The sequence below is a fragment of the Excalfactoria chinensis genome, chromosome 2, assembly GCF_039878825.1.
Source record: "Excalfactoria chinensis isolate bCotChi1 chromosome 2, bCotChi1.hap2, whole genome shotgun sequence".
Taxonomy (NCBI): domain Eukaryota; kingdom Metazoa; phylum Chordata; class Aves; order Galliformes; family Phasianidae; genus Excalfactoria; species Excalfactoria chinensis.
In genome coordinates this window covers 58,646,468-58,663,327 of record NC_092826.1, presented here as the reverse complement: position 1 = coordinate 58,663,327, position 16,860 = coordinate 58,646,468, and the positions used below count along the sequence as shown (strand labels likewise).

The following is a 16,860-nucleotide window of genomic DNA, read 5'->3' as shown; positions in this document are numbered from 1 at the left end:
ACCTTGTATAAAAACAAACTGTCACACACAACCAACTGAAAAGAACAATGTTCTTAAGCAGCAATAGATGGCCACCAACTCTACCACAGAAGCTGACAAACAGATCTTAGCATCTCTACTTCATAGCACTACTTCTATCTGAAGACACACCAAATAAAATCAACCTAAAATGAAGAACAAATATTCTTCCTGTCTTCTAACAAAAACTCTGCATATCCACAATGTAGCTCCTCAGCATTCTTCCATTTTCTCCTTAAAAACGTGTTCTTCTGCTTTCCCATCCTGCACCTTCAGAGAACACAGAGTGACTCAATCCTTCAGAGTTCTTGGCTCATGTAGACCTTGCTTGCAAAGATAACCCCACCAACTGCTGCTCCTAACAAGAGGTAGCAGACATTCATTTGAGTATAAGAATTTCCAGTCCTTGTTTTCACAGAAAAGAGGAGTACCTGAATACAGGAACCTCCTGCGTTTAAATATTGTTAACTGCAGGACCAAGATTACATGTGAAGTACCCATCCTAACTTCTGGATTTTGACTCTTTATAAAACAGCTTTAGAGAAAACAAGTAAGTTTTCCAGTAAACACATTTTGGAAAAGTTAATGAAAACTTCTGAAGAGGGGAATTGTAAGAATGGATTTAGGACCAGAAAACAGGGCACAGACAAAGGTGACTGCCTTGAGTTTCATAACTTGGGGTAGGCTTACAATCCAGTGTGCAGGTGATACCATCTTAACAACTGGAAGTTGAAATTACCATCAAAAGTCCCAGTGCTTGCCTGTAGCATTATGTTCCCAGTACTTACAGAGGAAGATTTCGAACATGCCACCAACTTCTTAAATCCAAACACATTCAGGTGTGCTCTGAAAAGCTTAGGGCACCCTAAGGGTCTTAGAAAGCTGAAGCTACAAGCCTCTAGAACTCTAGAAAGAGCTCTCTGCTTCTAGAATCAATACCAAATTATTATTTTTTTTCTATCTGGATTTAAGAAGATGGAAATTGCTGTTAGACCCTGACAGCACTTAACTTACCCATGGTATGTGGCCTGCATTAGTGCTGTCCAACCATGAACATTATCCTGTTTATCAACATCAGCATTTTTCTCAACAAGGAGCTGGACAAGGGGCAGCTGTCCAGTTACAGCTACAATCATTAATGGAGATGCACCATCAACATTGGTAATATTGACTTGACTTGAGTCTTCATCAACTATCTCTTTAACCAGCTGAAAGTTGCCTGAAAATAGAGATAAAAAATAATTTACACATCAGCAATAAATAACTTATCAGTCAGTGAATTAATATGTATTTAGATTTACTGACATTGGTCTACATTAACTGGAAACAATAACTAAGCCATAAAGGCTGTATAAACCACAGTACATCTAATGTGAAGACAGAGGTAGGTAACTTTTCCATAAAATTGTCCTAAAATGACATACAACAAACAGCAGTGATATTGAGACACAGTTGTTCAGCAGGACTAAGATCCCTGTTCCATTTCCATACAGAGAAATCAAATTTCTCACATTTGAATGTGAAGAAAAATAAATACAAACCACAGAAATAAATGCATTTTGTAAAATGAAAAGGAAGAAAGCAGTCATGAAAACAGAACACATTTCAGTTTCCCATGTTAGCAAACAAGCATGCTGAGTGGTTGCAAGAATCAGACATTAGAAAAATCCTGCCAGCTTACCCAGTTTCAATGCATGAAAGATATCAGGTTGCCTCTTCTCTGTATCTGAAAAGCACAAATATTTCTATTAACAATAATTTAAAATGCAAAAAATTATTGCAAAAAAATTACAGCAAAAACTTTTTAGAAGATGAATTCTGCACAATTATACTATTAAATGAATACCTGCATGTACGTTTTATAAGAACAAAGAATGCATAGATAACTTTTATTCCCTTTGGTAAGAATGGCTTACCTGTACAGTTCTCTGTGTAGGGATAAGGCTACACATTGTATTACCATAGCACTGGTACTGTCTTTTTTGCCTTTCAACTTCCATTCTGCATCAGGAAATTAGGAAATTTCTGTATTTCCTTCCTGGAAGACTTAAGTATCAATTAAGAAACCACAGTATACAGGTGACTGTATGACAGTAAATACTCAAATACTACTGTATTGTTTTGGAAAGTGATTCAAAAGGAGTTCTGTAAGATGACCCTTTTATTTTATTTTACTTTGTCTCAAGTACTGACAGGTTAACTCGTGAAGGTCACAAAAATAATAGTGATTATCAAATGCTATTTGCACATTAACAGAAATTTGTCACTCCTAGATCATCATGACCTTAAAATCAACTGTAATTATTACAGTTTTAATACTTTGAGTGAAGAATGTTTCCTTCTGTGTGCCTTCACAGTGGTTTGAAACTGTTGCCTCTGCATCAGATGAGGGGAATATAGTGACAAATTTTACACCTTTTGCTCGAACCAGAAAAATCAATATCTTTCTGATATTGAGCCAGTGGGCCAAGAAGACTTTAAAGAAAATGAGATGTTGAGAGTCCTCCCAAGACTGATTCTTACATGTTCATGATAAAACAGAAAAAGTTAATGTTTACTGCTTGACTACAAAAGTAATTTGAAAATGCTGAACAAAGGCAATTACTGGAAAGTCTGAAATAACAGAAGAAACTCTGCAGGTTCTATGTTTTCTTCTGATTAAGAAACTGCTAACAGAGGAATCATATATGAGCTCACTGTTAGAAAACGTTTCAAAAGATTAGTTGAGGAAAGGACCAGGCTTTGTACTTGGCGTGCACGATGTCTGGAAGAGACACAGCCTAAGGGAGCAGGGGACCACAAGGAGGTGCCAGAAGGAAGGACTACCGCCTGTGTAAGCTGAAGCAAGGACAGAGACTGTACACAGGCAACGCCCAGGCTTTCAGGGGCAGTACTGATTTTGTTACTGAAAACATCCCAGAGAAGAGAAGTGTTTTCATTTGGGCCCTGTCTGACTGTAGTGCTGGAGTAGACTAAAGCCAGTCAAACATCAGTGTGCAAATTTATTTAGACGTTTAATATTTTTAATCTTCTCTCCATAGCAATTAGTTACTACCCTTCTCCTGATGGAAACTCCCCCTCAGTAGAGGTAGCAGGCACACTCACCTGCTATAATGCAAGTCCATTTTTCTAGCTTAAGCAGACTTTTTCCATCCTTTAAGTTGGATGATTACAGAAGACCTTCAAGACTCATCAGGCTAACTATGCATACACAGAACTTACGTGTAAGATCACAGGCAACACAGAGGATATTGTACTATCAAATCCCTCATACACCTGACTCTGTGTAAAGTAACCAATCAAGGTCTCTTTCTCAGAGGTGGGTCAAGAGCAAACAGTCAGCCAGCTCTGCGTGGTAGCCTGCCTGTGTGGAAGTCCTTGCTCCAAACTTAAACTACAAGTCAGCATCTGACTGAGTTCCAACCTCCTCAGAAGCAGAAGGAAATGTCAGATTTCTATCCTTCCTTCTTAAAGTACAAGGGAAGCTTGACCTGCAGGAATCACTTTAAGTAAAAATTAACAAGCTTTACGTAGGTGACTGGGATTGTGGGTTTTCTACCCTGCACTGTAACAGAGAAATAATTAGCTAAGTTTTAAATAAACCTCTCCAAGTATCACAAGCTGCAGAGAGCTTGGAGTGGACTATCGCACCCTGAAGGCTTTCTGCCACCATGGCTGAATGGGTGGAAGCACCTGGGAAAGGTTCTTTTTAGTGTCAGTCCTATCCTTAGATTTCATTGCAAAAACTCTAATGCTAGAAAACCAGAAGCCTATCTTGCTTTGCAGCTTTTATAAATCCTCTTGTTAAGCATCTCCCAGCATCAGGCAGCACCATAAAGCACAAATATCTTGAAAAGTGATCCCAAAGAGCCACATGCAGAATAAGGTCTCAATCTTTGTTGATATTCCAATGTGCAATACGATATTCAGACCAAACTGATTTTATGAATGATTTAATGCATTGTTGCCAGCATAAACAAACTTCTGGAGCAAATCTACAATATCTTAGCAAAGCTACTGTAAGATTACTAGTTGTAACATTTTAGATTAACAACAAATAGGCTCAGCCTTTACCTTTAATAAAAAAGAAGAAAAACCTAGGAAATTGGAAGAATAGTAACAGAATAATACAGAATAACAGAAGAATATCCTGCCAACAGAATACAAGTTTACTTAGTAATTTAAAATGAAAATAACTACTAACAACACGCAATATACCTTTCTGTCCTTCTGGTTCATTGTGTGGTACTGGACATAACGTTGAAGTTTGGATAAAAAATGCTGCAGTCAAAAGTTTGCTCCCATCTTCCTTAGTCTTCAGATCATCTTGTACAAGGATTTTTTATATCTTTCAGTTCTCTTGGCTAAAGCTACCATCACATATTCATTAACATCACAGTCACGGACTGCTTCCTTATCAATTACTTTATCTCATTCAATGCATAATATATGCATTACAACACAGAATTAAAACCACCATAAAAGCAACATTTCTGAATGCCATTTTACTCGAGATCTGCATTGAAATAAAGTTCTTTTCATCTAATTTATATGTGCATCAGCATAGCATGTGTGCATACATGCAGGTATATTCATGTTTGAGAGGAGAATTTTGCTTATAAATGTTACAAAGTCCTGAAACTATTCCCCTCTCTCAGGATCAGAAAAATAGGGAACATAATGACTTGTGTGTGACACACAGTGAAAGGAACCTGATGATAACTTTTAGGAAGGCATATAATCTTTATTGAAATGGTTACAGTTTCTACACCTCTTCTGCATCACTCGAGGCCTAAACTTCACCACCAAACACAATGCCTTATTTGCCATTTAAGTTCTTCTATCTTTAAACCTTAAAGTTTGTTTGTCTTTTTACCTATCAGTTGGCTATTAGTCAAAAAGTCCCTTCAGTGCTGGAGTTCTTGTCCTTAATGTGGACACTTCATTAATCACTTCTCTTAGTCACTTCAGGAAACTAGACAAATGGAACACACTCTCACTGCAATGCAGGTATTCTAGATTACATATTTTTTAAGTTTTATCTCAATTTGTGATATCCTTTCTTTGGTATCTTACTCTGTTTATGATGCTCCTTCTTTAGGCCTCTATTAAGTAGATGCTTATAAATTTTCTTCCTAAATGGGAATCTGTATCACGTGTTTTAAATGTTAAAAAAAAATAAAATGTTGAAAAGATTATAGAAATTGAAAATATTATCAATATTTTTTTATCACGGGACAGAAATTTTGTCACGCTAATGTGGAAGAAATCTGCTGAAGACAAGCATTCCTGCCTCACCCAAGGTACCCACTCCAACATCTTCAGAAGTCCAGTTACAAATTTTAAAGAACACAAGTGTACATACAAATTAACCCCTTCAATTTCCAAATACAGGATCAAAACTTCAAGAAAGCAAAAGAAAAATATTTAAAAAAAAAACAATGTTCCATACCTGTATGAATTCTAACTGTTGTGAGAGATTCCAGGTAGTCCTTCATGTCTTTGTGCTTGAAGCCCACAGAGATTTCAAAAGGTGTTTTATGCAGTACATTGAGGTGATCAGGATTGGCACCTTTCTCCATGAGCTGCTGTGCTAAGCTTACTTTACCGCTAACAGCTGCCAGCATTAAAGGACTCCAGCCCATAGTCTTCACAGTGTAATTGCAATCAGCTCCCCAGTCTAGTAACAGATGTACCACTGCCTCGTGTCCATGCTGTGCAGCTGCCATTAGCGGAGTGATGTCAGGAAGATCGTCTCTGCTGCTGTTAAGGACATTTGTGCTAAAATGGTCATAATTGTCTACATAAGCTCCAGATTCCAGCAACAATTTTACCATGCTGACATGGCCGCCTCTACAGGCCATCGTGAGGACACTGGCTCCTAATTTGTTCTGCGCGTTGAGATCAGCACCATTTTCCAGCAAGATGTGAGCCACGCTTAGGTGTCCAAACCTTGAGAGAAAGAAAGATGTATGAAATAAGGTGAGAATGAACACCCTGGTTGGTAGAGACTTTTGACATACTCTGAAAACTGACATACACTGAACATTTACATTTCATTACCAAATTGGCCTACTAGCTAATGGAAAGGACTGGGCTACTGTAGGAGGATCGCACACAACTCGAAGAGGGTAAATTCAAATTCAGAGATGGTAGATTTAGGTTGGATATAAGGAAGAAGTCTTCTACAGTGAGGGTGGTCAAGCACAGGAACAGGCTGCCCAGAAAGGTGGTGGATGCCCCATCCCTGGATACCTTCAAGGCCAGGCTGGACCAGGCCTTGAGCAACCTGATCTAGCTGTGGATATCCCCGTTCATTGCAGAGGAGTTGGAGTAGATGACTTTTAAAGGTCTCAGTTCTAACTCTGTGGATTCCATGATTCTATTATTCTATGCTTACATTACTGAGTGGGGCCGTGATCAACTTACTGGCGGGGAGCAACCAACACCTGAGGACTGCACCTTCCTAAAATGCTTCACATGCACCACTGACCATGCCTACAAACTGGACATCAATGTAAGAGCATGCTGTGGCCACAGCAACAAATGTTCTAGCTTCAGGACACCAACAGAATAGCTTCCATAAATTACAAGTCTTGAATTCACTTTCAGCCTTGTATCCCAAGGCCTGTATTAGAGTTGGTGATCAAAGTCAGTTTGCTTGTAGAGGTCTTAAATAAGTACCCTCTTTACTATTAAATGAGTAAGGTAAAAACTGCAAATAGTTCTCGCTAAGAAAAAATAAATAAAGAAAGAAAAAGCCAGACCATTATATGAAATGGTTTGCTCATCTTTTGTAATAGTGTCATCCCCTGGTTTGCAGTCGGGAAAAATGAACCAACTCCCACACTGAACGAAGGCTCAGTGAACACAAGCAAGTGTGATGTGCTTATAAAGCTTAGAAAACAATATAGTAGGTAGCCACAGATATAATAAGAGAAGATGAACTTAGCACTGGGGGAACAGAAAAACTCTCCTTGTGTGAAACATTTGGAACTTGGATTCTGACACTGGTTCCACTGAAAGAACAGCTTCAATGCATCCTGGCCGTCAGAAGCTGTAGTAACTTGTCAGCGAGCAAAATACAGGCCACCCCTTTAATCAGCTAGCTCACAATGAGGAAATGGGAAGCCTAGATTCCTCCTCAGCTGAAGAAGTAATCTCTCATTTTACTAAACATAAAACATTTACAGGACATACACTTCTAAGCAGCTCATTGCAGCTACCATGCATTACTATATGTGTGTGCAGAGTTTAAAACAATCAAGTTTTGATCCTGAAAGCTCCTTTCACATTGTATGGGAAATTGGTAATCACAGCCTAAACCTCTGATTAACCAGCTGAGGCAAGTGTTGGGTCAGCAGTGGGAGCACAGGTGGGAGTAATGTAGCTGTGCTCCCGGAAGGGGTGGAGTTCAACTCCATCTCCTCTAGACCTCATTTAAGGGTTGACCCCCACTGAGGCAGCATCTCTTGGAGACTGTTCTCTGGTGGAGATTGTCCCAGCTTTTCCAGCTAAGGCATCAATATCGGTGAGTTTCCCTTTTCAAATAACCTTTTGTATACTCTTTTGCTACCATCTTCATATTATTCAACCTTACACACATGCTAAAGAAAAACAATCTGTTATTTGAGGAAATCCCAAGGAATGCTACAGACCACTAAGAGTAGATGTGGGACCTAAACTTCCTGGTGTCCTTGCAAAGAACACACAGTTGCAAAAGGAAGCCTCCAAGGGCTGTCTAGTGCTTGGGGTGCAACCTTCCTGCTTTCACTACATCACTACAGCAGCTTGTGCAGTCACTGGAGATGTGGTTACTTTTATACGTATATGCTATGTCACCAATTTCAGCAGGACTAAATGCAGCCAGAGAATTCAATACATGCATAGTTTGAAAAGTATGTCTGTATGGTTACTGCATTTCCTTTTTAGTTATCCATTTAAAAACAAACAACATTCTGCCATTTCAAGCTTTCTCTGCAGATCTCTGTATCTATAGTACTTCTTGAACAGTAACAAGTCAAACAAAGAGCAGGCTATGGTGATTTGGTTTATTGTCTCTAGAGAAGGAGTGTAAGGTTTTCATTAAAGAAAAATCTATGAATGTTTTTGGTACTTTTTTTTTAACCTTCATGAAATAACAGAACTGTTGAACCTTGTCTTCCTTGTTCTTACTGGAAAGCCAGCTGTGTGACTCATTCTTTGGGAACTTTCTGTGGGCTTTAACTGAAAGGAGAATGTTGACTTTCAAACAGATCCTTTTCTTCCAAGTATTTTAATGTTATGAAAGTAAAAAATGAAAAAAAAAAAACTCTCAATCAAACGTTCAATTCATACTGCCCTCAAATCTTGCAAAATACGTAATTCCACAGAGTATTCTTCTATGTGAAAATAAACACAAGCAGCAGCAATACCAGAGCCTACTGCAGCTCTGCAGTGAATGATAGGGTGGTATGATGCACAGAGATCCAGTGCTGTCATTAACGTCTGCAGGAATCATTTTACGTATCCCCCAGCGATAAGCACATCCTTCTCCATTTAGTAAAGGAAGGAAAAGCAAGAGAAATCAATTATTTCTATTTTCTTCAATCTGTGTTACGTCAGAGTTTTTCAACAGGTAGATGTGAAAACAATAGAAAATAAAGTATGGTTGAACAGCCGAGGGGCAGGCAGAGCTTTCACGTTCAGGTGAAGGCTTCAGGGTGCCTTGGTTCTGCACTACGTTTGCTCAAGCAGCAACACAACGTGCCTAGAGTCAACCACCGCACCCCTTCGTGCCCCTTCCATACCTACGCGGCCGTAGGAAAAGGAAGAAAAAGGAAACTCAGCACTCGACCAGAACACTCATCCCAGCTCACACTCCTGGCCCAGGATCGTCATCCGGGGAGTCGACAGGTGACAGGCCCCTCAGAGCAATCACAGCTCCCCGCGGCCCAGCCCCTACGGGGTGCTCCCTCGCTTGCTCCGCCCTGGGGCTCGGGGGTTGTAGGCGGCCGCCGCCTAGGCCGGTATCCGCCCGCCCCGGGCCTGCGACACGGCGGGGAAGCGGGCGCCCCTACCTGGCCGCTTGCATCAGCGGGCTCCAGCCGTAGTGGTTCGTGCTCTGCACCGAGGCTCCCTTCCGCAGCAGGAACCGCACCAGCTGCTCGTGGCCACCCGCCGCGGCGAACTGTAGCCCCGTGTTGCCCGCCTCGTCGGTGCAGTCCACGGCGACGGCGGGGGAAGGGGCGGCGGCGGCCGCTTCTCCGCGGGGCTCCGCCGCCTCCTCGGTGCCGCAGGCGGAGGCGGCCGCCGACCCGGCGGTGCCGCCGGCCAGCCCCAGCAGACGCCGGGCGGTCTCGCAGTCGCCCTGCTCGCAGGCACGGAGGAAGAGCTGGACCTGGGCGGGCACCCCGCATTCCCCCATGGGCAGCGCCGGCAGGGCCCGACCAGCTCGGCCGCCCGTGCCCGCCCGCCCCCGGCGGCGGCTGGGAAGGCAGCGGGAGGAGGGGACTCCGGCGGCGGGAGGAGGCAAGCCGAGGGCGGCTCGACAGCGCTCGCTACGTGAGGAAGGGAAGCCGCCTCAGCTGCTATCCTGAGGGCCGTAAGGGCCGGCGTTGCCCTCTAATCTAGCCGGTGCTTGGGGGTCCGCGGCTCCTGCCCCTTCCCCGGGGGTCTGTGTCCTAGCAGCTGTTTTCCACGCCACGTTCGTGCTGCGGTTACTTCCACACAAAGAATGAACTCCACGGTACCAGTTTTCCTTCCACCACAGCAAGTCCTTGTTACAGAACTGTCTTTTGCCTGAAAAAGCAGTCCCTTTCTCCTGCTCTGTAGCATAGCTTCCACAGCCCAGCTGCTCTCTGCCAGCCCAACTGTAGCTACGTTATAGCCGCACCTTCCTGCTTAGCTTTTCCCTCTCTTCAAGTCTCTCCCCTTCCTTCAATAAGGGATTTGGTTATCACCCAACAAACTCCTCTTTGCCCATCAGCTGGTTCTCAATTTAAAGTCTTTGAGTGTAAAGCTGATCTATTTTGGCATTTTCAAGTCTCTTTCCTCTCTCTAAGCCTCCAAGTTAACCTGATACCTTTCCCGGGTTATACTGAATTACAACAGCTAAAATGAGAGGAAAATAAAAATAAATAAATAAATTACACACACACACACACACACACACACACACATAAGCTCTGGTGAAATAAACCACAGTTGACTTATCACTTAAGAGTATGGTATTGTGCCCCTCCAGTTTTCTTTAGAGATTCATAGAATATCCTGAGATGGAAAGAACCTATAAGGATCATTCTTTATGTCGTTCAAACTCTATGTCTGTCTGAGAGCAGTGCCCAAACACTCCTTGAACTCCAGCCCTTGGGGCCGTGCCCACCGCCCTCTGGTGCAGACCCTGTCCCTCACCCCCATCTGCCCCTCCCCTGGCACAGCTCCATGCCGTTCCCTCGGGCCCTGTCGCTGTCACACAGAGCAGAGCTCAGCGCTGCCCCTCCGCTCCCTATGAGGAGCTGCAGCTGCCATCAGGCCTCCCCTCAGCTCCTCTGCTCTGGGATGAGCAAACCCAGGCACCTCAGACGATAGTCACTCATCTTTTCCCTCTAGACTCTTCACCATCTTCGTAGCTCTCATTTGAACACTCTCCAATAGTTCTGTCTTTTTCATACTGTGGCATGCAAAACTTAACCCAGTACTCAAGGTGAGACCACACCAGTGCAGTGTAGAGTGGGACAATCACATCCCTTGCCCTGCTAGCAATGCTACTCTTGATGCATTCTCTACAGCTTCCAGCAGGTTGTTCTATTTTAAAATCTGCAACTTCGATGGCAGAACACGGCACTAATTACTGTGGTGGAGGGTTTGGTGGTCTAGGAGACATTGCAGGGAGTGCTTTGAAACACTAGATGTCGCTAAAAGGACACGCTGGTTTCAATCAGATGCACCCATACCTTCCATGTTACATAGTCTTCTTCCTCTGATCCACTGGGAAATCCAGATCATGAGGCTGCCGTGGCAAAAGGTCCAACAAGTTAGAGAAAGACTCCAGCAAATGAGTACGAACTGCTTATGGACACTGGAAGAGTACTGTTCACAGCAAAGAAAAAATGAACCTCTGTGAATTTGTCCTCACAGAAAGGACAAATTCCTAGATATGGTAAATATTCAGTGATGATTCCCCCATTATAGATACCGTGCGTTAAATAATGCAAAATATGCAAACATTTAACATATGCATTTATGCTAAAAAACAAAAATTGTTAAGCATCGAGATGCTGACACTGGCCATCATCAAACTTTCAGTGTAGCCAGTACAACCATCCTTACAGTGCAACAGTGTGAAGAGCTCGCCACGATGAATAACACTGGACAGTGCAATAAACTGTATGTTAGATTTCATAGTTTGAATACTGGAATGGCAAGAGTGATTCATGCAATACATTATTCAGGATTCAAGAAAACTGGGTCATGCTTATCATATCAAAGTGCATGCCTTGATACAGTCAAATTAGCGATGGGATCACTCCAGTTTATCTTTGAGATAAGTTGTGGAACGTGTTGATCATACAAATTTGTGTTATGTAGCTGATGATTATGCTATCAAATTATCCTAATGGCTTGAAACTCCAGACAAACGTATAATGAATAAAATTAGAAACCACCTACCAGCAAAAAGATGCAACTCTTCTAAGAAACTCCATAAGCAATAGGAAATACTTACAGACTGAAAGAGGAAATTATTTATGCTAAATTTGATGTAAAATTATGATCATTGCTATCTTCAGCCAGCATGCAAGGCATTTCTACAGATACGATCGCTCAGTGATTTCTGTTGCTGATGGAAAATCAGGTAATAATCAGATCTCTTCTGAAATGAATTAAATGCTATAGAACACTTTTATGGTGATGTAGTGCCAGCTCCTCTGGGAAATATGACTTGATTTCTTCAGCATAGGAAGAACAACTTAAGTCTTTCAAACTGTGAAAAAAAAACACATTGCTTTATATGTGGAATTCCTTCATGATACCAATGTACTAATTTGGGTAAGTCCACGTTGGATTGCACCAAGGTTAAAATCATTTGAAATGACCTGAGAAACATTCTACCTCATACATCGTTCAGGGCCACATGATATCAAATACTGTAAAAGTACCATGAAATTAAATAAAATAAAAAATCTCAGAAAAGAGCAAGTAGTTAAGGAATCTGCTCCAAAGAAAGGCAGAAAACTGGAGATAGCTGACTCAGTCATAATCTTCATTACGAGAATCTGGGGATGATGGCATCTGAAATACCCATTATTTCATGGCAATTCAAAGAATAAAGCCTTATTTTCTACTGAAAAACCTTATTCATGTGAATCACAAGAAAATCATGACTCTGGGAAAAAGAGAACTGAAATCTGTAGTTTGTGTTTTGTGTGAAGCCTGTTGTCTGAAAAGTTAGACTCATATTAGAAGTGTTATTAGAGAAAAGAATATACTTCTCCAGTATCATTAGGCTCGTAAAAGTCAACGTCGGTTTCTTCAGACACAGAAGCAGAAATAACCATTGGAATGGCTATGGTTACCTCCACCACTCAGTATCACCTTGAGTTCTTGAGCCAGTTCTTTATTCATGGCACGCATGATGTCAGCTTCAAAAGCAGTGCCTCCCTCCCATTTTGTTATGTGGGCTCATGAGGCAGATGTTGACAGTATGGCACTAGAGGTTGAAGCTACCTACCAATATCCCATTATATTTTGTTGCCGTGCAACAGATGGCAGCAGAGGGGCAGTCTGACAGAACGGCATCTGACACGGAAGTGTCAATGAAGCAAAAGTATGTCAATGAATTCCTCCACGCAGAAAAAAGCTGAACACTGATGGAGACCAAACAGTGGATGTGAGCACAGTGAGACAGTGCAGCACCTCCCAGTGGTGCAGATTTCATGAGTGCAGCATGCCGGCTCTTGTTCACCACTGGCAAAAATGCACACCTAAGGGTGATGACTATGTTGAAAAACCTTGAACAGTCTCCTTCAATAGCAGGTCCTGTTGTACAATATTGTGTGCACAGAACTGCAGTTTTGTTCCAATAGTTTCTGATACTCAAGCTTGCTATCCATGACTTCATATTAAGGAACTCATCTACTGTCTACACTTAATGTTTTCTATTTACCTGAAAAGAACATTTATATATGTACCAACAACACAAACCCGCAGGATGTAATCTGCTGACCAAAACCTTTGGCATGCACATCCTTATCATCTTTAAGCTATCTCAACTTGCATATAGATATTTGAATAAGACTTTTTGTATATGTTTGTGTATAAAAATGTAGACATATATATGTACATACATGTAGACATACAAATGTACGCGTGCACATACTGTATTCTGCAAACCAGTACAGGTGAGGTCTTATACCAGCAGCACTCCCGATTACCCTGTTTTTATTGATGTGTCAGTACCAGAATTACGCAGCATTCACTCTTCAGTCTGGTACAAGATGCCTGAAATAGCTCACAGTTTCTATCTCACTCACTAAGTCTGCGTTTTTTAACCCATTTTATTTTTAGACCTCCAGACCCACTCTTCTTCCTTTTAAATTCCTAATGTGCTATGCCTCCTTGCAATGAAGCTGGACTCTCTCCTAGCACAGAGGCTGCCCTGTAAAACTAGGATCCCCATAGGAGCAAGAAGGGCTGAGCACCCACCTCTCACATAAACCCACAGCTGGGAAATGAGCACCTAGCTCCTTTCATGTTTCACCTGCATTATGCAGCTGTGCCAAATGATGACACTTTCCAGACAAATGTATTATTTAGAAAAAAAAATATCCTTGGACCTGGTTAAAAATAATAATAATAAAAAAAAGAATGGTATGATTAATAATATTTAAAAAGAGACAGGCATACCTGTGCTGGTAAAGGAGAGAATAAGCACTCAAGGTGGGAGTCAGGAGAGCTTGCAGGGCAATGTTCTACACCCAGTTAAAATGACTGCGAATAATGACCCATTATCAGCCCACAGCTACCTTCAATGTATGTTTGACAATTTGGCTAAATCTTCTCCCTGAACAAATTTTCTCTTCACCTGCAATGTATTTATACATTGTGTTCCTCTGATTTATTTATTTATTTATCATTTTATTTGAGATCACCCAAATACTGGCTGTTACTGAAACAAGGAACATTATTCTGAAAGTCATTCTTTGGGACTTTCTTTTCCCCTTAAAGCATGAATTTAGGAAGCTATCTAAGCACAGAGTTTATTCAAAGTTCCCCGTTTGCTCGTACTTTTCTAGACTCTGTTTCCAGTCTTTAATTTTGAATAAAAGTACAGATCTAATAAAAACAAAACAAAAAAGTATTTTAAAATAAAAATTTGGATGAGGAAAACTTTAAAGCCTTTGAAAACTTAATACTTCTGGTTTTGTGTTTGTTTGTTTTTCTATGATGCATGTCATTATAAGGGAAGAAAAACTTTTAGTAACAGTAAACATAAAATAATTCAATTTATGGATTTTTCTTTAACAAGCTCAAGTACTTTAGGCGAACTAACTAATTGCTCCAATATATTTAAGTGAGCAGCAGATATTCTCTTATTTTCATCTATTACGCTCATTATAATATAAATTTCTACTGACAGTTACATATTATGTCTTACTGTTTTTTAGTGAAGTTTCTTATCCACCAGGGCTCTCATCAAACATCAAGGGCTCCTCTCAAGGAGTTCTCCCACACATATGTGGGATAGCCATTACTCAGATGCATGTACCTTGTACTTGACCTTTTTGAACCTCATAAGGTTCACATTGGTCCACTTTCAAGCTTCCCTTCCCAGGTCCCGCTGGATGGCATCTCTTCCTTCTATTTTATCAGCTGTACCCATCTTACTGTCATCAGCAAACCTGCTGGGGAAAAATTGATCCCACTATGTCATTGATAAAGACGTTGAAGAACACTGATCCCAAAATTGGCCCCTGTGGGACACCACTTCTCATTAGCTTCTACCTGAACTTCTTCTCTGTACTCTTTCTGAGTCACCTGTCCCTTCATCCGTCTAATTCCTTATCCACTAAATAGTCTACCCTTCAAATCCATATCTTCTCAACTTACAAATGCGGGCTGCACCTTTAGGCTTTATCCCTCCACCACCTAGAAGCAAAGGAATCCCTGCTATAACCTTAATACCAAGTCTGCCTTTGTTCAGAAAGGCTGGCAGGCAACAAAAAAGTACTATTGCTGGGCATGCAGTCACTGGTGCTACCCAACCATCTTGCTAGATACGTCTCCCTTTATAAACAACATATGTTCTAGCGTCCAGCATGTTGGTAGTTAATAGTTGGATGCAAAACATTTTTACGCACATATACATCACTACCATTAAGTCATTCCAACACGTGCATATGTTTTGAAACAAGATTTTATGCATATCTGTACTAGATTAACTGTATTGCTAAACATGAAAATACTAAATTATGTCTATACACACACAAACTTGTCTGCAAATCCACCTAAACTCCTTGGTTTCTGGTAGTCTGCCAGCACTGGGATGACTCATTGTTATTCAGCATCCTCCTTCCCAGAGCAAGGTCTCCAACAGTACTTGACAAACTCAGTGTTTGTTGTCACAGGTAATATTTATTAGCTCCTAAAATCCAAAACAGCTCATAACGGCATGCTGTCACCCTGCTTAGTAGCAGCCAGGTTTTCTCCTCCCTCAGCACTGAACAGAAACCCTGTTCTGCTGAATATGACCAGTCCTGGCATGGCTGATCTCCACAGACCTCCACAAACTGAAGACAGCCACCTCTTAGGGGCACTTCAAAGCCTCTGTTTCAGCTTCCTGCCACTCTTGAGAGAGGAAATTCATCATTTATATTATGCTAACATGTTTTTTTCAACAACAAAACCATATGTTCTTATATAACCTCATGGCCCCAGCATCCTAAGTTTAGAGAAGGAGGTCTGAATGCCGTCAAGGGGTGAAGTGAAAAAAATGAGCACAGCTGATTTGTTAAGCATAAAATACATTGCAAAGTTGAGACTAAATGCCATAGTTGCTTTTTTTTTAGGATCAGAATCATTTAAGTCAGATCTCTAAGAGTGGTAGAAGTGCTGCTCTGCTACACAGAAAGCTCAAATCCCGGGAGTTGGACTTGATGGTCCCTTCCAACTCGTATGATACTGTGATACTGTGATCATCTAAACTAATCATCAACCCATCCCCTCCATGCCCACTAACCACATCCCTCAGTGCCACATCCACACGTTCCATGTCCTTTAGGGACAGTGACTCTACCACCTCCCTGGGCAGCCTGTGCTACTGCCTCGCCACTGCTTTCTCTCCTGAGACTGAACAATCCTGGTTTTCTCAGCTGTTCCCCATAAGACATGCACTCCAGGCTTCTTACTGCTTTGCTGTCCTCCTCCGGACATGATCCAGTGTCTCAGCGTCTGCATTGCAGTGAGGGGCTCAGAACTGAACACAGTACTGAGGTGCAGCCTCACCAGGGCTGAGTACAGAGGAACGATCACCACCCTGCTCCTCCTGGCTTCGCTATTCCTGACACAACCCAGGATGCCACTGGACTTCATGGCCACCTGGGCACAATGCTGACTCATGTCAGCTGTCAACTAACACCTCCAGATGCTTTTCCTTCATGCAGAAGGAGTTGTGTCAAGTCACGAAACACCCTGCCCGTTATAGGGATAATACATTTGGGCTTCACTTGCCCAAGCGCAGCCCGAGGCGAGGCCTTGCTCCGGGAGCAGCTCCGCCCGCCCCACAGCCCCCAGCCGCCACGTTTCCCTACCCTGCGGGACGGCCGGCGGCGGGGCGGGGAGGAGAGGAGGGAGGAGCCGCGGGCG

At 42.0% G+C, this 16,860-nt stretch overlaps 1 protein-coding gene across 1 annotated transcript in view; it reads right to left on the bottom strand.

Annotated features, from left to right (window-relative positions):
• The window catches only part of ANKS6 (ankyrin repeat and sterile alpha motif domain containing 6), a 34,504-nt gene extending 25,025 nt beyond the window's left edge, over positions 1-9,479 (bottom strand). The window contains exons 1-4 of the mRNA XM_072328874.1: positions 9,078-9,479; positions 5,471-5,970; positions 1,700-1,744; positions 1,033-1,237 (exon numbers count right to left, since the gene is read on the bottom strand). Of these exons, the coding sequence (XP_072184975.1) occupies positions 1,033-1,237; positions 1,700-1,744; positions 5,471-5,970; positions 9,078-9,424 (1,097 nt within the window). The 5' untranslated portion in view covers positions 9,425-9,479. The remainder of the gene's footprint in view (positions 1-1,032; positions 1,238-1,699; positions 1,745-5,470; positions 5,971-9,077) is intronic.
• Between the last annotated feature and the right edge of the window lie 7,381 nt (positions 9,480-16,860).